Below are 25,122 nucleotides of genomic sequence, written 5' to 3' on the forward strand. Positions count from 1 at the left end.
TCAAATTTTGCCACCTCACTGTTTACCCCTTTTTTCCAGATCATTTATACATAATGATACTCTTAAGCACAGTAGATACTTATTTATTTGTTTACAGCAACACCTCATAAGAGCAACCACCGCTTACGAGCAATATTTCTCCTGGGAACACTTTCCTTACCATGAATTGTCCACTCAGTAACAGCAACGTAGCTGCCGCATACGAGCAACATTTGTGACGTCACAGACAGAGGTGGATATTGGAGGGGGGACATGGAGGGGTGTTGCCCTCCACAAAGGCATCTTTCCACTCCCTTCCTGACTCTGGCCCTTCAGAGCAGCTCCAGGGCACACAGCCCCATCCACTTGCCCTGCCTGACAGAACCTTTGTGGAGACCATGTGTAGGGGGAGGTTTGGGGGGAGGGTCTGGAAGAGAGGGATTTTTCTGGGGGGGGGGGAAGCTGGGGTAGGGGGAACAGCAGAGGTGCAGCGGGAAGGTTTCCTCCTCCCTTTGTCAGTGTCTGGCTTGCAGGCAGCGGGGTTGGGGGTTGCTATTTTGCAGTGGGGAGTATCAGGGACTCCCCCCATGCACTGAGCTGTCCCCTCCATCTTGGTTGCCAGCGGCAGGGTGTGGGTGAGCTGTTTTGCAGTGGAGGAGGTGAGGTCAGGGGACCTCCCCTCCTCAGGGCACTGACCTGTCCCCTTCCCCACTCCTGTCTCCACTGTCTGTGGGCTAGGAACCACCCTCCCCCTCCATTGCAGGCTGTGCATGGTGCCCTCCCCAGCCTTCCATCCCTTGTCAGAGTGGAGCATGAAGCTGCCAGCAGAAGCATCCTCAGCCTGTCCCTGGCAGGCGGGCTTGCTCATGCATTTTGCAGACTGGGGGCTACCCTGCCAAACTCAGGGTTCCTCATTTCCCCCAAGCTTGGGTTCCCTCCAACTCCTCTGCCCCAACATTGCTGCCCCACCCCTTCTGAAATGCCCTTAAATGCTTCATATACCTTTGGTCAGACAACACTCCCCATAACAGCGGCAGCTCTTAGGAGCAACATAGCAAAAGGGCACTTATATGTTGCTCATAACGAGTGTCTAATGTGTGTGTGTGTGTGTGTGTGTGTGTGTGTGTGTGTGTGTGTGTGTGTGGTTCCTAAGGGGAAGTCTATACTGCAAAGACAACTTATGGCATTGAGTCTCAGAGCCCAGGTCAATTGGCTTTGGTTTGTGGGGCTTGAATTGCAGAGCTAAAAATAGTGTGGATGTTCAGGCTCAGGCTGGAGCCCAGGCTCCAAGACCTGCCCCCTCCTTTGCTGGGTCTAGCCCTACCCCAACCATCAGCACTGCTACTTTTAGCCCTGCAGCCCATGAGGGCCCCTTACATGACTTAGGAGACTGAATGCCAGTTTTCCCCCAGTGTGTATCATAGAATATCAGTGTTGGAAAGGACTTCAGGAGGTCATCTAATCCAACCCCCTGTTCAAAAGGGGAACCAATCCCCAGACAGACTTTTGCCCCAAATCCCTCCCTCAAAAATTGAACTTATAACCATAGGTTTAGCAGACCAATACTCAAACCACTGAGCTATCCCTCCCCAGATCATTCTGGGGCTTAGGTGGAAAGTAGGCAGCAGTGAACATGCTCAGAGGCAGGAAAATAGGTGCCTAGGGAACTTTTACTCTGAAAAATGTAGGTCCCAAGCGAGTGAATTTAGGTACCTACAGAGTTGTCCTCTTTCTGTTATAATAGTGATTCAGAAATTAATTCAATTTTTGCTGATTAATTTCTCATGGCTCTGAAGAATTACATTTCATAGTCTTATTGTCACAATTTCCTCAAAGAGAACTCTCCAATTCATCAAGATAAGTACCCCCATTCCCACCCATCCCCATTCCTATTTAAAGAATAGCAGTGGCCTAAAATGTACATAAGTGAGAGTTAGACCTTAGCTGGTATAAATGGGGGTAGCTCCATTGAAGTAATTGGGACTATGTTGATTTATAGTAGCTGAGGATCTTGTCTCAATGTAGATTAGACCATTTAAAATGCATAATACCTGTCTTTGGACATAGTGCAAATCTAGGGTTACCATATTTCCACAATCAAAAAAGAGGACACTGAGGGGGGGGGGAAGCCCCACCCTAGCCCAGCCCCACCCCCATCCACTCCCTCCCAGTTCCCACCACCTGACTGCCCCCCTCAGAACCCCAACCCCCCCTGCTTCTTGTCCCCTGACTGCCCTGACCCTTATCCACTCGCATGGGTGGCAGGGTTGTAGAAATTTTGGTGGTGTCCAGAACCCACCCCCCCCCCCACCTGCCTAAGGCTCTGGGAGGGGGTTGGGTCGGGGGAGGAGGTCTGGGGTGCAGGTCCTGGGCTGGGGATTAGGGTGTAGGAGGGGTGCAGGGTGCAGGTTCTGGGATAGAGTTTGGGGCAGGGGGTGGGTGTGCAGGCTCTGGGATGGAGTTTGGGGGTGGAAGGCGGTGCAAAGGGAGGGGGTGCAGGCTTTGGGAGGGAGTTTGAGAGCAGGAGGGGGGGTGTGGGAAGGGGGAGGGGTTTGAGGAGGGAGTTTGAGGATAGGAGGGGATGCAGGGGTGAGGGCTGTGGGTCTGAGGATGAGGGGTTCATGATGCAGAGGGGGCTCAGGGATGGAGCAGAGGATTAGCGTGTGGGGGGATGAGGGCTGGGGCTGAGGCTTTGGGGCATTGGGGCATTGGAGGGGCTCAGGGCTAGGGTGGAAGGGCAGGGTAAGGGCAGCCTGTCTTCCCATTGGGGGACACTAGGACCCGGGGGCAGCGGGCCCACGGGAGGGAGATGTGAGGAGGGGGGGTGGCAGGTGGAGGCCGGGGACCCATCCAACACTCCCCCGCTCCCTGACTGCCCCCCCCCGACTCCCTTTACAATTCTGGCTCCACGTGTTTGCAAAACACGCTGCCCGGTGGGTCGGTTTGTGTGTTACACAGGGCTGCAGACAGAGGGAGGGGGGATCAGGGGAGGGCTCTGGCTGCTGGAGGCCAATGGGAGTGGGTCAATCAGCCCAGCCGCCCAATCAGCAGCCGCACTCTGCATGGAAAGGAGGGAGGCAGTTGAGGGAGAAAAAAAACCCGGACATTTTAACCTTGTTACCGGTTCCTCCAGGACAGCTATTTAGAGATGCACAAGCCGGACATGTCTGGGGAAATATGGACGGATGGTAACCCTATGCAAATCTCATTTCCCTCTCACAGCACAGCACTGTGCAAGATATTGAAGCAAGGCCCAAGGACATAACCTTGGCCATGAATTATGCCTTCTCATTTTGTGAAGCAAACAAGTGACCAGAAGGCCAGGTACAACACAAGCTTGCAAAAGTTATCTTGAAATAGGGGCACAATTTGGGGACTTTTGCAATATAGTAATTAGGCAGTTACACCACATCCACATATATGATTTATTAAAAAACTGATTGACACAAATGGTTAGTGATTAGAAGTAAATTTATGGACACATATGGGAAATGGGCAGGTACAAGCCTTATTATGGTCACAAAACATGGGCAAATATAGTTATACATCCAAATAGCTACATAAACAAAGAGTAGAAAAGGTTTAACCCAGGTCCCTAAATTTGGGATTGTTGGGGTCCTGAACTGATGTTAACTAGTTTGGGACCTGCCCTCTGATGCAATCCACTGACCGCATTCTTCTATCTTTGTTTTCCATAAGCCTTAGGAATATGTAAGTATGCCTATAATCCTAAGAGCTATCTCTCTATTTGTGATTTAATTTGTTTAATTATATTGATGAGTGGGCTTATTTGAATGTTAAGTAAAACTTGTACTTATTTCTGTCATCTGTCTCATCAACCCCAATCAGTCAATCTGTCCCAATCAAGAATTACAAGAATCTTCTAAGTAGCCACCTTAGGGGAAAGGAGCTGTGTTTAAAATAATTATAATAACTCTATTCCACACACTTGCAATAATTGATCAGACTACATTATTAAATGAGGTAGGCCCTAATACAATATTGGTGTATACCACTAAACAATCTACCCCATCAATAGGAACATATATGTCTGGCACTGTAGTCACAATCCTTTTGTCAGTTTTCAAACCCTGGAGCCGGCCCTGCTTTTCATGCGGCCACACTGCAGCATTTAAGTGGTGTAGAGAGGAGTGTGTGCAGAATTTTTAATCAAAAGCCTGCTATTGCCTTACACTGATGTTATGTAGGGGGATTCCCCATGTGTTGGTAGGCAAATAGCTCCTTTTCTCACACTGAAGAAGTAGATTTCCAATTTTAAAATATAATTGCAGAAGTTAGTCTTTGCAAGTCTTAATTTTTTTTAATGAGATTTCTTTTTTTATGCTGAGGGTTATTGCACTGAATCATTTTGGACTCGATTCATAAAAACGCTGCAAAGGAAAGGCTTTTGTACTTTATTAACCCCATTCCCATTCCACTTTTTTTACCTTGTATGAAAGCTAAAGGAGCGTTCTCCAAACAAACAAAGGGACTTGGATGGGGGAGAAGGAGGAGGCCACCATTTGCTTATATCTTGGTCACACTCAGAACCTGAACCTGGCCCTGCAGCCTGCTTGACAGCCATTTGAGATTTACAAGCTAAAGGGAACGGTTATGTAATAGGTAAAAACAGGCAGACAGTGGCCACAAAAAGAAAGTGATTTAGTACAGTGCCAGTGATAGTGCACTATTTATAACACTTATTGTATATTTCTCCAAACATTTATACAATAATATATCATGCCTGGATAGGATATACAATTTAATACTAAATTTGGTTACAAAATATGTAGCCTAGGCAGTTGCAGACTATTTTTCTTTGCTCAGTTGCATGACATAAATTCCTGTTTATGTGCCAGCAGTGTAGTGGTTCATCTGTCAGAAAGGTATTTGATTTTTAAAGGACAAAGGGTTTTTGTGTGTGTGTTTATTTGTTTTAATAAAGCTTGCTGGAAAATTTCACACAAAATAAAATGGTGACAAAAATGTATAAAGGAGGTGTGGGGGGAGATTAAAAATTGATTTTTTTTTTGTCCTGTTTTGCTACCTGCTTTAGATTTTAAGCCAAAACCAGCAATTCAAAAGTGAAGAATGTAGATTTTCACCAAAAGCCTTGTGTGAATGAAGCAGCCATTAATGGGACAATTAAAAAAACCCAACTGTCAAGTAATTATTTAGTATCCATCCTGCACAATGAAAAACTTTGTTAAATGTTTTAGTAGATGATAGGTTGTTAGTAGGTGGAAGGAGTGATATTTTGAAAGAACACCTTTGTCATCAGTTCAACAAGATGGTAAATTTGTTTGTTTGTAGGGCTGTCAAGCGATTAATCACTCTGTTAAACAATAATAGAATACCATTTATTTAAATATTTTTGGATGTTTTCTACATTTTTAAATGTATTGATATCAATTTCAACACAAATTGTACAGTGCTCACTTTATATTTATTTTTATTACAAATATTTGCACTGTAAAAAAACCCAAAAGAAATAGTATTTTTCAGGTTTCAGAGTAGCAGCCTTGTTAGTCTGTATCCGCAAAAAGAACAGGAGTACTTGTGGCACCTTAGACAAATTTGTTAGTCTCTAAGGTGCCACAAGTACTCCTGTTCTTTTTGAGTATTTTTTCAATTCACCTAATACAAATACTATAGTGCAATCTCTTTGTCATGAAAGTTGAACCTACAAATGTAGAATTATGTACAAAAAAAACTGCATTCAAAAACAAAACAGTGTAAAATTTTAGAGCCTACAAGTCCATTCAGTCCTACTTCTTGTTCAGCTAATCACTCAGATAAACAAATTTGTTTACATTTGCAGGAGACAATGCTGCCCACTTCTTGTTTAAAATGTCACCTGAAAGTGAGAACTGGCATTCACATGGTACTTTTGTAGCTGGCATTGCAAGGTATTGACGTGCCAGATATGCTAAACATTCATATGCCCCTTCATGATTTGGCCAGCAATCCAGAGGACATGCTTCCATGCTGATGACACTCATTAAAAAAATAATGTGTTATTAAATTTGTGACTGAACTCCTTGGGGGAGAATTGTATGTCTCCTCCTCTGTTCTACTGCCATTCTGCCATATATTTCATGTTATAGTAGTCTCGTAGGATGACTCAGCACACAATCTCCTAGTGACTATTGAACTTCTGGTGACTATTGAAAGCAATCCAGGAGATTTTAATAGGATATTTTAAGAAAATGACATTATGTTATGTTGGAAAATAAATCTCCCAGAATAGCAAAGTTGGCATCCCCTACATGTAAATATCTCATGATGCCAGCTACAACAATGCTGTGTGAACGCCTGAACTCACTTTCAGGTGACATTGTAAACAAGAAGCGGGCAGATGTAAACAAACTTGTTTGTCTGAGCGATTGGCTGAACAAGAAGTAAGACTGAATGGACTTGTTGGCGCTAAAGTTATACATTGTTTTGTTTTTGAGTACAGTTATGTAATAAACAAAATCTACATTTGTAAATTGCACTTTCACGATAAAGATTGCACTACAATACTTGTCTGAGGTGAATTGCAAAATACTATTTATTTGTTTATCATTTTTACAGTGCAAATATTTGTAATAAAAATAATTATATAAAGTGAGCACAGTACACTTTGTATTCTGTATTGTAATAGAAATCAATATATTTGAAAGTGTAGAAAAACATCCAAAAATTTCATTTTTAATAAATTTCAATCGGTATTCTATTATTTAATAGTGTGATTAAAACTGCGATTAATCACGATTAGTTGTTTTAATCACAATTAATGTTTTGAGTTAATCGTGTGAGTTAACTGTGATTAATCAACAGCCCTACTATTTGTTTAAATGTCTTTTTCCGTAGGCCAACTGGATATTGTGTGGGTGTGCGTGCGTGTGTTTGTAATGTGTAGGTAATTAAAACCTCTCTTTCAGAGTAATAAACAAGAGGATACAAAATGCAGTTTTCAACTTATATTGAAAAGCATTGTTGCAATGGGCAGGGTTCCAGGATTGGTGTTTGGTTGTTTTCTCAGAGTTAAATGGTTGCCATCTGGCATTGATAGTGAGATGGCGTTGTCATCAGTTTCTAGAGGCAGGAAAGGAATGAATCCTCATCTGTTTCCTGTGGATAAGCAGGAGGCTGATAATCTAGTAAAATCTTGTTACCTTAAAGAAAGCAGGCTTGGAATTTGTTTACATGATATAAGCCAACTCTAACTTTCATGTTAATATGATAAGTTTCTTTGTCACAGGGCTGTAAATGTTAAGAAACTTTGCATTTGTTGAAAAATATCTTAAGAAAAATACCTTCCCCACATGTTTATTCAGTCATTTTCTATAGTATTATCTTAATCAACTTTGTTTTTAAAAGGAAATAAGACAATGATGTTGCCCCTGGAAAGGAATAAAGAATTATTTGTTTTAGATGGGGCTGTCAGGCATTTTGTATCTTTTAAAAAGTTTTTATACTAAAAGAAATGCCGTCATTAAACCGCAGTATGTGTTTGTTTAAAAGGAAGGCTGCAAAAATCCCAGGTAGCACCTGCTAAGCACTTAGTTAAAACTCACCGGGTCCAGAAGTGAAGTAATATCGTAGATAACTAGTTTAGTTTAATAGCTGGCTTGTGTTTTGTTTGTCGTTTCTTTGTTACTCATAAATCTTTCCGGTTTTACCATAACCATGTATCATTTTTTCCTGTTTCCAGTTTTTCACAACTTGCTTTGTCTATGATCACCTAAAAGTACTGGTTCTGTTTAACTAAGGAAGTTCAGCTGGCTGAGATTTTTGCAAAAAGGAAGAAATGGTGGGCAACCTCTTGAACTTTAGAAACAAAATACACTGTTGGGAACTGGCTCTTGTGAAACTTTCTCATTTTCCTTGATCCCAGCTGACTTAGTATAATAATATTTGTTAGTTTGTTTTGAACATTTAATAATCCATTTTCTGGCTTGAGGTTACCAAATGATAGTTATTGAAGAGATCACGGCTGCATTTTTTTTTTTTTAGAGAAGACATCATTTTTATTATGGTTTTTGTCCATTTCCTTTCTTCCTTGGATTTTTTTAATATTATTTTGTTGAAGGCACTAAAGTTTATATCAATAATAACCCCTAAAAGATTTCTGTTTTCAGAACCAACTTTAAGGGGAAAAAATAGAGGAAAAGCACAGGGAATTTTTATTAAATACTAGGCATGTGGGTTGACTGCATTAATTTTAAATCATTTCTGTAATATTTCCTCCTTTCATTGACTCTTCAGATGCTCACATAATATGCAAATCATTTTCCAATGGATACAAAAGAAACATTAAATATATTAAAATCTGCATTTTAATAAAGTTGTCAATGTATAATATATATCCTGCAACTAAGAGAGGATGATAAAAAAGCAATAAAAGGATAATATAGGCACAGAACTATTTAATAACTTTTCATATTTTACAGTTTGATAAAAATAAATGTGGAATAAAAGCTGTTGGAGCTGAAAAGTATCCCATTCCAAGTTTAGTACATTGCATATTTGTTTCAGCTTTTTGCATGTTTATACACACTTAGTGTATTCTTTGAACTCCAGGGGAATAAGCATGTGTGCACTTTTTTTTCTCATTCCAGATGGAGTGGATATTGAGGATGACCCCACTTGCTCATGGCCAGCTTCATCACCTTCCAGCAAAGACCAGACTTCACCAAGCCATGGAGAAGGTTGTGATTTTGGTGAGGAAGAGGGTGGCCCAGGATTGCCTTATCCGTGCCAGTTCTGTGACAAGTCGTTCAGTCGGCTCAGCTACTTAAAGCATCACGAGCAAAGTCACAGCGACAAGCTCCCTTTCAAATGCACATATTGCAGTCGCCTCTTTAAACACAAGCGGAGCAGAGATCGCCATATAAAACTTCACACGGGAGACAAGAAATATCACTGCAGTGAATGTGATGCAGCATTTTCAAGGAGTGATCACCTTAAAATTCACTTAAAGACTCATACATCCAACAAGCCATATAAATGTGCCATTTGTAGACGTGGATTCCTTTCGTCTAGTTCACTGCATGGTCACATGCAGGTTCATGAGAGAAACAAGGATGGTTCTCAGTCTGCCTCCAGGATGGAGGAGTGGAAAATGAAAGACACTCAGAAATGCAGTCAGTGTGAAGAAGGCTTTGATTTCCCTGAAGATCTTCAGAAACACATAGCAGAATGCCACCCCGAGTGTTCCCCTAATGAAGACAGGGCTGCTCTTCAATGTGTTTATTGCCATGAACTCTTTGTAGAGGAAAGTTCTCTTGTAAATCACATGGAGCAGGCTCATAATGGTGAAAAGAAGAATTCATGCAGCATTTGCTCAGAGAACTTCCATACCATGGAAGAACTATACAGCCACATGGATAGTCACCAGCAACCTGAATCATGCAATCATAGCAACAGTCCTTCTTTGGTAACTGTTGGCTACACCTCAGTATCTAGCACCACTCCAGATTCAAACCTCTCGGTGGACAGTTCAACAATGGTAGAAACGGCTCCGCCAATAACAAAGGGTCATGGAAGAAAGCGGGCAGCCCAACAAGTACCAGATATCACTGGTCCTTCGAATAAGCAAGCAAAAGTTACCTATAGCTGCATTTATTGCAACAAACAGTTATTTTCAAGCCTTGCTGTTCTGCAGATACACCTGAAAACTATGCATTTAGATAAACCTGAACAAGCGCATATCTGTCAGTATTGTTTGGAGGTGTTACCTTCACTTTATAATCTGAATGAACATCTTAAGCAAGTCCATGAAGCTCCAGACCCAGCACTGATTGTTTCTACCATGCCTGCCATGGTCTACCAGTGCAACTTCTGCTCTGAAGTATTTAATGACCTCAACACTCTTCAGGAACATATCCGATGTTCTCATGGGTTTGCAAACCCTGCTGCTAAAGACAGTAATGCATTCTTTTGTCCCCATTGCTACATGGGAATAACTCTTGGAGGATGGGGGTTGACTTCTGTATGTATATACCTGTATTATTTTTCTGCAATGCTCACTTTCAAGGTGCCTGAAATTGGACAATCTGTTTTCAGGAAAACTGCTGGTAAAGGTATATGGAGTGAGTTTTGATCTATGGTAATATTTTTAAAAGCTTTTTAAGAAATCCCAGTTTTGATTGTCTTTAATATAAATCTGTCCTGAACTACTTGAAACAACTTCAAAGTAGGCAACAAGTTTTCAAAGTAGGCAACAAGCTCTCAAAGAAGAGTTTTAAACTACCCATTTCATCTCTCTTTTCTCGCTTCTTTTTTCCTTTCCTTTTCTCTTTGCTCCTTTTCTTTCTCCCTTTTTTTTCCTTTCCTCTTTTCGTCTTTTCTGTCTTCCTTTTTTTAAAGCCCTACAAGAAATGTTAGGTCATTCCTTGAGGGAAATAATAAAAAAATAATCGCATAGTCATACGTTTGTATATAATTAAGCCTTGTTTTAAGCATCAAAAGCAAACAAAAGGAAGTATTTCTTCCCACAACACACAGTCAACCTGTGCAACTCTTTGCCAAAGGATGTTGTAAAGGCCAAGACTACAACAGGGTTACAAAAACAAACTAGATAAGTACATGGAGGATAGGTCCATCAATGGTTATTAGTCAGGTTGGGCAGGGATGGTGTCCCTAGCCCCTGTTTGCCAGAAGCTGGGAATGCGTGGCAGGGATGGATCACTTGATGATTCCCTCTGAAGCACCTGGCATTGGCCATTTTCGGACGACAGGATACTGGGCTAGATCGACCACTGGTTTGACCCAGTATGGCCATTCTTATGTTCTTATACTAAAACTGGAATGTAAAAATATCTCTTGTCTTGAATATGGGAATTGTATCAGTCATGAGCTAAAGGTTTATTCTTACATAGAGTGAATGAATAGATAACAAATCAGGAACAGTGTAAAAGGGAACTATATACTGACACTCTATTGCTCCATGTTTTCATTCTTTTATATTTGTATGGGCTTATGTAAAGGTGTTGATTGACAGCCCTGAAGAAAATTAATCTAGTATTTCTCCACAGAACAGGTCCAGATCAGGCTGTGTCAGGGCAAGATAAGCCTTGCTATCTTGTCCACAAATGTGGCTCAGCCCCAATCTGGAAGAACAACTTTTAGGGTGTGAAGGTCATTCAGTCTCTATGTACATTCAGTGCGTGGGTTCTGGGCTGGACCTGTCAACAAAGCTACCCACAGTGGAGTTTTATTGTGTGGCTATTTTCTTTTAGGAACTGGACTGATATGGTTACATGCCAGGGTGCAATTGAGAGGTTGTGTCACTACTTGTCCTGTAACTTTGAGTGTCTTATACTGCTCTGCTGCTGTAGCTCGCTGTCTGGACACTCCCAGCCAGCATACAAGCATGCACTCAATGTCTGTGTGTTGAGCAGCCATGGTGCAGCAACTCTGATACCAGAAGTCATAGTAACACTCTCATCTCCACCAGCCTTGGTTACTACTAGCCAAGTGACCCCAACACACCCCCAGTCCCGAATTTCCCCAAAACTATCTTCCCCGAAATGCCCATTCTCCTAGAACATTCGGAGGAGTATTAAAGTCCATTGCTCCTGTAAAGAGACAAAAGCACCACAACTTCTTGCTTTAACCAGCATTAATAATCACTTCAAGTCGAACACAGTAGTGGATTGATTTAGAATAAAAGATAAAACAAGTTTATTTAATCAAAGAGAGAAAGAGAGCTTTTAAGTGAATTGACAGAGAGAGTGGCATTGAATAATTCAGTCCCTCCTATCCTCTCAACACTTACTTATTTCAGGAAACACTGTCAATTTGCCTCTTACTCAGTGCTTGTGTGAGGAAGCCTTCACCACGGTGTGTGCAGGCTAGTTCAGCTTTCCTGGGTATTTCTTGATTGGCATGTTTCATCTCAAACTCTCTCATCTCTCCCTCTTCATTCTTCTCTGCCTTGGCTAACCACCATTGTAATTACTTTAAATTAATTAAACCTCTAAAGCATTTGGGGATCCAGTTTGTATGAAATGCAGTATACAAAATCAGGGCTAGATTGTGACACCACATGATGGATGGTATTAATCTGTATTAGGTAAGGATTTCACGATTTGGGTTTAACTGTAGTATATTGGCATGTCTATTATAGACCAGATTATGGCTACAAAGACACAATCAGCCCTTGGATACAGAATAGATTTCTGCTTGTATGTCCAATGATCAAACCAGAAATGTAGCATAAAGGCCAGATTCCATGCACAAGTAGGAAATCTCATGATCACTCCAATTTAGTGCGGGGGATGCTTATGCATGTGCCACAACCTGGAGAGTGAAAAAAGACAGCAGCAAAGTGAAAAGCCTTGGGAAGCAAAAGAAGGAGTTTATGTGAACATTTTTTGCTAAGCAAGCAAACATAAGGTCAAGCACATTGGCTTTCAAGGCTTCAAGGCATATGTTGATCATATTTATAGATCAAGAAGAACTATGTACAGCCTTGTGCAGTTGGCTAGGTGCATTAAGGTATTTTAAACTTTGTTGTTATTTTGTACCTTTGAGCTAGGTTGTTCTGGCCACTGCGCTGGATGTGTGGTCTGATTCGGTATTGCAATTTCCATGTTTCCATGAGAAAGACAGCTAGAGGGTCTCACAGCCCTTAGCAAGGAAATAAAATTAGCCTTATAAGGTATCTCTCACATGACAATACTCAACGTCAGTTGCACAACGTATCCCTAGTTTGTTCTATTACATTTATGTTCTATCTTGTTCGTGAATTAGTCATGTTGAAAGAAATGTTGCAATTACTGTTCCTTAGAAATTTTAGTAGTATAATCATTCTGATTAGAGCCAGTTAAATCATGTTAGTAAAACATGTCTGGACAGCAAGAGGCAGCTGCCCTGTAGCAGCAAAACAATGTTCAGGACAAGTGTTGAATCTCATCAAGCAGAAAACATTATGTACTGATGTTGGAATCTCAAATCACTTTTTGAAACAGGTTGCATGATTCTGAAATGAAGACTGAGAAACAAGTAGATATAAATCTGATTTCTGTGCATTCACTGGTGAACTCATAGGCAGAAAGCCATCTTCTGAGATTCCCCTTCCTCACTCATTGTTGCACTTTCTGAGTGCTTCCTTTACCTTTGGCAGGTACTACACATATTAGCACATAAAGGAAGATTATGATAGAGGCATGCTCTGTTCAGTCCCAGTTCTGATCTCGTAGCCTTTACCCTATTTCTGTTTGTCTGGCACAGGGGATTGATGCAAGTCCCATTTAAGTCAAAGGAAGCAGAAAGACTTAACTGGGAGATGGAAAATGCTTTTTCAGAGATGTCAGCAAAGTTGCCATTGTCTTTTTTGATTTAGATAATCAAATGTGAAAACATTTTAAAAATAAATTTGGATATTTTAAAAGACTTTTTATGAGACTCTCAGGCTCAGAGCTGTAGCTAGTGAAGTGCACAGCATGTTTTGTCTAAAGCTGACTTCACACTGCTTTGAACAACACATGCTCATTACTGTGTTATCTAAATTTGGGCCACCCAGTTATGACATGAGCGCTCTGCCTTCATCCCTACAACTCTTAATCGGAACTCTTTCTTCCCAGTGTGATGCTATCAGCTGCCCTAAATTCTAAATCTACTGTGTCAGCAAAGACTACACAGGTTCTCAACCTGCTCAGACTTGATGTTTACCACTTCTAGCTCAGCTCCAGATCTGACAGTGAATCCGGAGTAAGAAAGCTAGCCTCTGTATGCATTTGTAAGACCCTGCTTTAAAAAAAAAAAAAAAAACTAGAAAAAGCAACAGGATGTTTGTGCTCAAGGCATTTTTCAAATGGATTCTTTAAGTCAACCAAGTCTGTCTGTATAGTTTATCTAAAAATATGTTTTAAATGCTTCCTGTGTATGAGTTAAACTGGCTGGTTCTGGTAGTAGCAGCTATGTTTGCAACTGCAGAGCTGTAACAAAGTATTGGACTGAAAATATCTCCCTCTGAAATCAAATCAAAGTGAACTTTGCAACAACAGCAACATGTAATCAAACCGTAGTTTATTTTACTACAAAGCCTACTCGGGCGCTGTTGACAAATTAAATTATCTCTGATCTTTCTAGCAAAACAACTTCCTTTGAACTATCAGACTATGGTCAATGGCTTGCAATTCCCTATTAAAATCAAATCAAATCAGTTCTTCTTTCTCTCTTCACGTGTTCCTCCTCCCCTTTTAAAATGAGTTATGTTTCAGGCAAAATATCTAGCTATGTTACAATTCTAGAATATGAATTACAAGCTCCTTGTGCAGTTTTTTCTGTCCAGTCCAGGCTGTAGTGTTGCCACTGCTCAGTTCCCCCAAATGAATGGCATATGACCCAAATTGTAAATTCAAAGCCAAATTATATCTGGCTTTGTGCAGGTGCAAGAGAAGATGTGGAGAGTCCCCTCCACCCAGCATATCTGTGCCATAATGCATGTGCTCCAATCAGGAGTGCCTGGAATGGGCCAGCTAGTGCTGCCAGCAGTAATCACCACTCCAGAGAGGGCATACATGAGTAGAGGGGTAGTGTGGAAAGGACCTTATCCCTCCCCACCTCTATAGAGATAAGTACTAGAACAGGGGTAGGCAACCTATGGCACACCTGCCAAAGGCGGCACACGAGCTGATTTTCAGTGGCACTCACACTGCCTGGGTCCTGGCCACCGATCTGAGGGGCTCTGCATTTTAATTTAATTTAATTTTAAATTAAGCTTCTTAAACATTTAAAAAACCTTATTTACTTTACATACAATAGTTTAGTTATATATTATAGACTTATAGAAAGAGACCTTCTAAAAATGCTAAAATGTATTTCTAGCATGCAAAACCTTAAATTAGAGTGAATAAATGAAGACTCAGCACACCACTTCTGAAAGGTTGCCGACCTCTGTACTAGAAGGTGAGTACTGGGAGTAGGGCAAGCCACACTTACTTAAAAATATCCCTAGGGGCATTATGCCTTACACAGACATAACATACACTTCATGTATCCTTTCACTGCCATTAGAGCAGTTGGTGCTCTTCCCAAGCCAGGGGCTCCGAGTCATATTTTGATCTTTAAGTTTTTGTTTTATATAATATATTCTAATTAAATGAGGTAAGTGCAAAGATATTCTCAAAGGATATGTGGAAAAAAATGAAATGAAGAAAAACGAAATTAAATGATTTTAGTGAGAATGGTTATGGATGATCAGGTGTTATGTACCATCTGATAGTTTCAGCAATCAATATCCTGCTCACATATGAAGTCACCTACTGTATGTGTACAGCCTTGGAATGTAGTACTAACAACCACCATGTTTAAATACAGTTGTTGCTGGCATGCTGCTATCTCCACTTCCCTTACAAGTGTGAACTGAGTTTCATCTCCCCTTCCCCCCCCAAAACCATGTTACAGGTTAGTGCAATCTATGCTATAGATGCTTGGAAGGATTAGATTTTTATCAGTAAATGTCAATTTCCCCAGACACACGCCAACTGACAAAAAAATATTTCCATCGATAATCATCAAAATTCACTGAAGAAAAAAAAATGTTGCTTGAAACCTTTAGCTGTTTTCTGTGTATATGTTTACATGATGTTGACAATTTGTGTTTGAACAGTTGCAAAGCTTTAACTTTTTGAATCTCAACATCTACTGTCATTAAATAATTTCCCACCACTGTGAAAATTTAAATTGCTAAATATCAATTTCTTTTTATATGTCACAATTATAAAAAAGAAAAACATCTAGCACAGACTATCCAGGGGAGAAGTAAATAGCATTGTTTGACTAGAGCAGATCTCAGCAGGAAAATCATCACTTGGACACAATGGTTACAGAAAAGGTTCTAGCAGTGTGGACCAGGCTTAAAATCTATAGCAACTTCTTTTCCTCATAACATTAGCGTCCTGTTCATAATAACGTTATAAAACCGATGGATGTTTGTGAACAAATAGGAAGGGGTACCGCTACACATACGATAGTGTGGTCTTTCAACTTTCATTCTGATGGCTTTCATCTCCGGTCACTATTTTTATTGCATTAGCAAATTTTAATTATGCAAGTTGTTAAGGAACTACTGTAGAAATGTGTGCAGTGAGATCACTAGCTGCTGACTAAAGGATATGCTATAAAGAAATAGAAGTGCTGCTGCCTCTCAAATAAAAAGCTTTAGTGGCAGTTTAGCTATTCCAACGTTTTGTGGAAGGTTTTAAAAAACCTGCCTATTGTGCCCTCATTCCATATGCACAGCTCCTTTGGATACCAGAGAGCTTAGGAATGGACTGAAGGAAGGATGTAGCCTTTATTAGCTGAATGTTTCTTGTCACCTCCTTCATCTAGTTGCCATGTGCTTAACTTTAACTTTTTTGTATTAATTTAGTCAGGTGATATAGTGCTGACTAGAATTAAAACAGACTAAGGACCAAATTGTGACTGGATCTAAAGACATTTTGATGAGGTAGCATGTAAATAGTGCAAAGCACTTCCCACCTCATGTCTTTGTGCAGAAGCTAGCCAGAATTTCAGTCCACATACACTGTTTGATCTGGTGGTGGTAATCTTCCCAAAGTGGATAAAGAGGGGATGATAATGGCACCATAACCTAGCTCAGCTGTTAAGACATTCATGTGATATGGTTGTGATAGTTTAAATGCCATAATTTGGGGTAGAAGAATTATAGATGGAGCTGGTAGCGCCACCTATAATTAAGATTGCCTAAGTCTTCCCATTGTAAGACTATTTCAATTTGCTTAGATTCTGGTCAAATTTTCAGGCTGAAATTTCCTCAAGCTGGACTTTTTGGGTTCAGCCACATCAGATTTCCCCTTATTTGGTTAACACTGGTGTTGATTTCTTGCATTTACCACAGTTTTGTTGAGAAGTTTAAGCACCTCCATGCTTTGGATAACGGGCTTGAAATTTGTTGGGGGAAAGGGATAAACCCTGGCGTCAGAGATGGTGTTAGAGGGTTGGTTTTTTTTCCTGCTGTTACTGTGAAAACTTGACCAATTGATGAGCCTCTGAAAAATTGCTGTTTGCATATGCTCAGAGATGTCAGAGTCAGGGCTGGCTCTACCTTTTTTGCCGTCCCAAGCGGTGAAGCAAAGGGGAGGAAAAAAAAAAACCCAACCGCAGCAGTGCCGCTGAAGAAAAAAAGCTACCACCGAACTGCTGCTGAAGAAGGGGGGGGGGGGGAAGTCAGCGCTGCCCCAAGAACGGACGGAGTGCCACCCCTTCAGATTTGCCGCCCCAGGCACCTGCTTCCTTAGCTGGTGCCTAGAGCCAGCCCTGCTTAGAGTTTGGTAGCTGAATTCTCAGAAGAGTCCATCTATGCTGAACATGCTCTATCCCAGAGCTACAGAGTGTTAAGCAGGACTTTCCCTAAAATTGCTGGCCCAGACAGCACTGGCCACCAACACTGAGATCAGGGAGTTTCTCTCCTGTGCTCTCAATGCTCCCCTTGGCTGGCACCTAGACAGTATGAGGGAAGAATCTGCCTGACACAAAAGGCAGAGAGGACAAGAACAAGACTGGGCGTGGGAGAGAGATGGAAAGATTGAGACTTGGACCTGGGCGTACCTGTGTGCGCGTGCAAGACTAGTACTTGCTGGGTAAGAAGACTGGGACTTGGGGTTGGGAAGAAGATTGGGTAGGATAGGGAGGGTGGAGACTAGGAGCCTGTGGTGTGGGAGCAAATAAGACAGACCTGGTGCAGGGACAGCCTGGAGGGAACACAGACCAGGTGTCAGGCTTGGGGTGGGAGGAAGAGGGGAATGCATCTGGCTAGTATTGCAAAATCCCCTCCAGAACCTGTAAAGGAACTCAAAAAGATTTCCAAGTCTCACCTCTGGTATCAGCAACCAATTCTGATGATCACTGTAAAAGTGCGTGCCTCGTTCCCCTTTAGTGACTGGTCTGCAATTTACTACTGCTGCCAGTTACTCCATTAGCTCAAGAGGCAGAGATCTGTGCAGTGGGTCAAAAGGTTCCAACACTGCAGACACCAGGTGGATGTCAATGTGATTCCACACACTTGAATAGCTTTTTTCAGTTTGCTTTTGGAATAGCATCCAAAAATTGTATTAAAAAGGTCACCAAGTCACACTCAAAAGTTACGAAATGTCAGACTTAAGGGTTGCCTGTGCAGCCTCAATTTGACCCCTTTTGTATATTTACTACAATACAATCTAATTACCTGCCTCTTTCAGTATTGTGAGGATATGTTTGTGAAGCAGTTGGACACTACAAACTGAAGTCTGGCATTTAATAACTTCTAAATACTTGAGTTGTAACCTTAATATTATTTCAATAATTTTTGTAGGTCTTGGGGTTACATTAAGGCTTATTGAGCCATAGTCCATTTTGTGAGGCATGGAGAGGATCCGAATCACTTTGTTTCAACTGAAATTCCCAAAGGTTTTCTGGTTGAATCTAAATACTTCAGGGATGATATGGAGCAAACATTAGGGTGGAGGCAGCAATATTTGTTTACATACCACGTTAGCAGAACTGAACTGGAAAAAGGGCAAAGACACAAAGCTTGACTTGTACTGTAGTTCGAATATTCTGAAACCCATCTCCATTGGAAATGTAGCTACCCCAATCACCTGCATTTCTGCCTCTGGGAAAATAGTCTTTTGACTCAAAATCATCTCTTCACTTACTAGAAGTGCCTGTAACAGAAACAAGGACTTAGCTTGAAGTGAGGGCAAACCATAACTTACATGGGTGGTCTTTTGCATGGGAGTTATCAGACTGCAGTGTGACATACTTATGTAAGGCTCTGTAGAATCTTATTTCATTCCATTTGCCCCACTCATCTTTCCTCATTTCCTTCTCAGGCAGCTATTTGGTAAAGTGTTGCGGATACAAAATTAATGCCATACATAGACTAAGTTACTTATTCCAGCTATTTGAAATCATTAGAAAGTTGTCTGACTGCCTGAGGGTTGTAAAGTTCAACCTACCACACCTGGGTATCAGCTGAAGACAAACTTCTTTCAGTCTCTGAATAGGGCTGTCTTTTAAAAAACAGTAATATCAATTTGGACCTTACAGACTAGAGCAGGGGTCAGCAACCTTCAGCATGCATCTGGGTAATCCGCTGGCGAGCCACGAGGCATTTTGTTTACGTTGACTGTCCGCAGGCATGGACCCCTGCAGCTCCCAGTGGCCACGGTTCGCTGTTCTTGCACACTATGCCAGCCATTTTTAACCAGAATTCTCCATTGGTTTCAAAGAGGAGTTCTGCATAAAAATCAGTGAGCTGTTTGGCCCAGGTGTGGTAGGTAAGTAGTTTTCCATTTAGTTGTTTTATATATTAGAAAAGTATTTAACTACAGTAGTTCCCATAAATAGATCAGGTAAACTCCATGGCTAACTTGTAACAGTGCATATTTTAATTGATACTGCATAGATTCAGGTCTACATCTATTCTTTTTCTAGTATACAAGAAATGAACTACTTTTGCAGTCCTTTTATTTTCCAAAAATCCATTTTATTACTCACTGTTGTACAAAATATTTTTAAAAATGATGACATTAAACAAGATAATGTTTACACAACTAGACAGTTTTTGAAATTACCTAGTTGGAGAGAACAAGTCATCCAAGACCATAACAATCAGTGAAGTATACTTTTTCAAATACTGTGTGCTTAGTGCAATTTTTTTATAGTTAAGTTTTTGTTTTAAGATTTATAAGTTTTACGGTTTATACAAATTCGATTAGACAATCTATTTTAAAATTATTTTCCTAGTGTAGGCTATTCCCTTTTTTAGCATAAGGTTACCAAATTTAACAGGAACACTACCAGGTAGCTATGGCACCACATTTAGGCTTGGTAGTAACAAAAATACTTTACAAAAATGAATAGTAAAGTTAAAGGAAAATGGTTTATTTGGATTTAAACATTCACCTGCTATTCAAGCAATGCATGCAGCAATGTACAAGTGAAACTGACTCATTTTATTTGAATTGTCCAAGCTGAGTAAAATGTACAAAATAATCAAACAGGATAAATGGTGAATGTAAATTAGACTGGTAACATGCTTTTGGCTCCAATACATTCAATTAAGTCACACCAAGGATGAATTTTTTTGGCCCTAATTTTTAAACAAAGTACTACTCTGGTGTCTTCTTGAATAATGAAAACATAGCTCTGGAATTTTACTTTTTATATTCAGTGTTTATAAAAGACTGGTGTGTTGGTATTTTTGTTTGTGGTTACATTTACCATGGACCCTCATGAGTCAAAGGCTTTCTTATAGCTAAAAAAAAAAAAATAATAATAATAATAAGTCTAAAGGGAAGAGGAAATCAAGTCATCTTAAAATATCTACACCTAACATTGAAGATACTGTATATGAAAACAGAGAAACTAATAATAAGTTCCTTAGGGCCTCATCTTCAGTTGGTGTGAGGTCAGCATAGCTCCATTTGCATCAATGGAGGTATGCCAATTTACACTGGCTGAGGACCTGGCCCTTAACATACAAAGAAACTCACTGGTGTGGGTGAGTAGCAATGCCATCAGGATTTACTTTTACTGTAACAAGACTAGTTCAGAATACCTTGGATCTTATTAAAATCTTTGATCTCAGTGACGGTCTTGCCTTTAGTGTTGGCAGTTAACGTTGCTCAGGGTAAATTCAGCTCCACTGCCAAACAGCCTACTGATAATCTAGAATACCTTTAACATTTTCATCCTTGTGAAGACTATTTATCACAATTAGATCTTATTAGAAATATTCTGAAGTCTACTTACAGTCTGATAGATAAAATGTTACTTAAAGTGTAAAGCTTTGTATCTACCTTTTGCAGTTTTTCAGACAATTAGGGTTTTGCATTGACTTGTAGTCATGTGTGGAATTCTCATTGTCATCAATGGCAGTTCTCCATTGAGCAACATGACCCTTTATTGTCATGGATAACTTGTTTTAAAAAAATCATATATACAGGTTAAAAACTATTTCCATCCTAAGGCATGTGTTTACAGAGCAACTCCTAAAAGCAGCATTTAAAAGACAAAAAAACCCCAAACTTAAGTTTCTCTTTTTTTATAATACAAGGGAAATTTATTTAATGCACAAAAGAATCTTGGGAGCACATCAAAAATGAATAATTTACCCAGGATAGAAAATATTAACCAGCTGAAGACTTACTCAATTCAGGAATTGGTGGTTTATATCTTACTATCACAATCTTATATACAGTACAGTGTTAAAGTATTGTAATAGGTTAACTTTAATTATGCTTGAGCAATATATTTGTTAATTTTCCTTCGGGATCTGTCTATATTTGTACCTGTGAGTAAGTTACAACTCGTCATATTAATAAATAGTAGGATATTTACTGTCCATAACAGTGGGAATCATACTTGATTTTTTTTTTAATTATCAATGCTGTCTTGTCCAGTTTTATGCTATATTTTGTGTCACTTCTGCTCACAGAAATAAATGACTGATTCCACAATATGATTATAAATCAAGTTGTCACTGCCTCCTTTGCCTTGGGGTCCTTTTTTCCCCTCACCTCCAGCGACACACACCTAACCTGAATTTTACAGTAGGCATGATTAGCCACATTGTATAAAACTTTAGCAGTATTCCCCATCTCTGATGTGGTTATACTAAAGCTCACAAACAGCTGAGGTTCAAATTATATCTAGAACACGATAAGTAATACTTCTGGTGGTCACGAGTTCAAGATATGGGGTCTATTGTAATGCAAGTGCAGTACAATAGTTATCCCTATATCCTGAACTCATGTTCTCCAAGTGTATTACTTAAAGTGCTTACATACAATACTTATCTACATCCCCTGGGATAGTACATTTGGTGGGCACTAGTCCAATAGGAGGAAATATACTTTTGAACATTGTTACATATATACACTACATACTAATTTTTCATTTTTGTTTTCCATCCGAAGTTTTTTCCAACGTAATCCTCTAGTATCTTAGTCTGAAATTTTACTTTTAAAATTAAAAAGTCTTGGATCTCAATTTGTACAGGTAATACATTAAAACAAGTTATTTTGATATACTATTTTTTCCTATGAAGAGAAAAGATGAATGAAATAAAGCTTTTCACCTCTCAAGCCAAATAAAATGAAAAATTTGAAGGTGAATACTTAAAATAAGGAATACACTAAAGTCTTGTATTAAAAGTAAACACAATAGAAAATATAATGCTAAGTAGAATGCAGTATTATTGTATTCACATCATTTTAAAAGAAACACCTAAGATATAAACTTTAAAGCATAGGTAATGAGTACAGGCCAAAAATTATTATGTACTGCAGAATTAATGCAGGATTTACATCCTTATAACAACCCTAAATATATTTTGTAAACCACTTCCCTTAGCAAGAAAAAAAAAATACAGAATACATTCAAGTTTAAAAATATCTAGCCTCTGAAAAGCACGACAATACCATTTATTTACAGATTTCAGTACTCTGATAGGCACACTTATCTCTTTACACATGTTTCTGCTAATGTCCTAAACTTGGGTTCCAGCTGATCTAAAAAGTCAAGCACTTCCACTTCTTGCTGATCACTGCAGCAGCCTACAGAACCAGCCAATGATCCTCTTCCTTCATAGTTATATGGAAGGACATAGTCTTCAGAATGCTTATTTTCTTCATCCTGTCTGCACATATACACCTTCTGCATAAAAAGAAAAACATACTATTAGTTTTCTTTAACTGTTATCCTAAACGTATGGCATAAAAATAATTTTTGATTTACCTTTCATTGTTTAATTTTTAATCAGAGTGTGTCCTCTAATGGGTTCCTACATACAAAAAATGCACATGATTGGTCTATATAATTCATACTATAAAATAAGTATTTAACAAAAATCATTTTCTACTGATCACACACATAATAAAATGTGAAGAAACTGGTTAACCTGTTAAACAATTAAATCCATTTGAAAACAAGATTAAAAGCATGATTTACACAAATTCGGCCCTACCAAATGGTCCATTTTGATCAATTTCACAGCCAGAGAGTTTTAAAGTTGGTCAATTTCACGTTTTCAGCCATCTGAAATTTCATGGTATTGTAACCAAAAGATACCCAGGAGGTGGGTCTGATCTCATTTCCCCCCTCCCTAAGCAGCCGTGCAGGGGATGGACAAGTCCTGTCCCTCCCCAGGCTAGGGCACTCCCAGTAGCATGGCAAGATCAGATTTCACAGGAAAGGGCTTATTTCACAGTCGTGACATCTTTTTCACAGCCAGGAAACTGGTAGGGCCCTATACATAAAACTTGGTTTTTGGTGCATGGTGTACATACATTTTCTAATGTTGCACAGCAATACGTGCACCACATCCAGCATGTACATAAGGCATTAAATTTTATCCCTTGGAAGCATTTAGATAAAATCAGTAAATGGACAGTTAGACCAAAAACAAGTACATCTGTGCACAGACACACAGCAGTCATATTCCAAATGGAAAATAATAGTTCTGCTTAAAAACTATTCTGGTGTGTTTCTCTTTGGGGGTAATTGGAGATAGTTTTGCTCAAAGAGTGGTCTAACAATCGTCAAAGGGGTGGGGGTAGGGTGGGGTGGGGGGGAGAACTGTCGTAAATTGAAACAGTATGATTCCGGAGACAAATATCAAAATACTTACTTCACCTAGACGAGAATGCATGAAATTCTGCCATTCTGAGTATGAGTATCTGCCTTGTTCCACCGTGGACTGTCCATATCCCCTGACTGATTCCAGGGTCTGATGTCCTCCTTTGGACATTTCAAAACTCTGTCCCCCAGTTTTTACTTCATGTCCTATTGTGCCCATGCCAACCCCTTGATCACAAGAATTTACAGTTGCAGCTTGTAGAGGAATGATATTTGGATCCTAAAAGCAAAGATAATAGTGGGGAAGGGGGGGGAAAAATCTTACCAAAATACTTCAGATGTAAATTTTTCTAACAAAGAAATATTTCCTTTATCACCTTTGCTTTTGGACAGATCATTTCAAAAGGATACAGGACTTGGAAATGGTCAGTGCTTAAACTGAAATGTCTCATTCTGTGTGCATACAGTATTGTACTGAATCCATGCTGAGCACTCTCACTGATGTCTAAAGAAGTATGTGCATAAATCATGGGCAGTTGATGGCCTCTATATGCATATAATTTAGAGAGCCTCCTACAAGGACCACTTTGGGAAGCAAAAAGCACTCAGATACTTTCATATTACAGATCATTTGCTAATATGCTATAAAGTTACATAAATAAAATAATGTTGTTTAGGTTGCAAAGTCAAGCACTAAAAAGTTGCAAAGCCAAATTTATAGTTGCTTGTGCAACCTTCATTCTGTTCCCTTGGGCATTTCAGTCTTTGCACTGAATGAGGCTGGAGTCCTGTAGAAAAAATTGTATATGATCATATAATTAAAGACTTTCACAATGCCTAGGCACAAGGATGCCTGTGTAACCTTAAATAGGCCATCATAAATCTGACATTTCCTAACTTTTTGAAACCTAAGTAACATTTTAAACGTGATTAACTTTTTAATAGGAAAAAACTGCTACTGTGCAACTGTAACACCTCCCAATACCCCCAAATGGTGCACGATTATGATTTGAATCCAGAGCCTTCAGCATGGACTGATATTACCTGAGCAACATTAGGTAGCAGCAGAAAGCGGTTATTCCACAGGGGGGAGATAGACTGAGTCTTGAGGGTGGCTGGGTGTGGAGAGCCCTGGCTCAGTTCTCACCTCATCTCTCCACTCACACACACAGTTTGAGGAGCTCCTTCCCTGCATAGTGTCCCAAGAAGGGGAACTAGGCTGAGCCATGGCAATTTGGGGTTTGTTTTGGGGGTTTTTTTTGGAGGGGGACGAGGGGAGCCTGGTCAGGTTTTTCCTTCTTCTTCCTTCCCACCCCACCCCCCTGACCCTGGGAGGTAAGGGTGCTGCCCTGAGAGGGGGCTCACAGGTTACTGAAACTGTGTCAGGAAAAAGAGCCAGGTCTCATCCCTGACCTATCTCCAATGGCACAGCTGCTCTGGCAGCTCCTAGGTGTTCCCATGGTGGTAGCAGTGCTGCTACAGCAGCATGAGCCCAGTCTTAGAAGCTTCAGGTGTTTAGTGACTTTGCCATTTTGCAGAATTAATGTTCCCCTTGCAATTCTG

General features: G+C 40.1%; 1 protein-coding gene across 2 annotated transcripts in view; it reads right to left on the minus strand.

Moving 5' to 3' along the window:
• Positions 1-19,443: 19,443 nt before the first annotated feature.
• Positions 19,444-25,122, minus strand: part of LOC117873441 (desmocollin-2-like) — a 41,425-nt gene continuing 35,746 nt past the window's right edge. Inside the window, exons 15-17 of one of the 2 annotated variants that reach the window (XM_034762816.1) lie at positions 23,612-23,839; positions 22,720-22,765; positions 22,500-22,638 (exon numbers count right to left, since the gene is read on the minus strand). In XM_034762816.1, the coding sequence (XP_034618707.1) occupies positions 22,730-22,765; positions 23,612-23,839 (264 nt within the window). In that variant the 3' untranslated portion in view covers positions 22,500-22,638; positions 22,720-22,729. Of the gene's footprint in view, positions 22,639-22,719; positions 22,766-23,611; positions 23,840-25,122 lie in introns of both variants that reach the window. The other variant, XM_034762815.1, reaches the window with a different exon arrangement.

The sequence above is a fragment of the Trachemys scripta genome, chromosome 2, assembly GCF_013100865.1.
Source record: "Trachemys scripta elegans isolate TJP31775 chromosome 2, CAS_Tse_1.0, whole genome shotgun sequence".
Taxonomy (NCBI): domain Eukaryota; kingdom Metazoa; phylum Chordata; order Testudines; family Emydidae; genus Trachemys; species Trachemys scripta.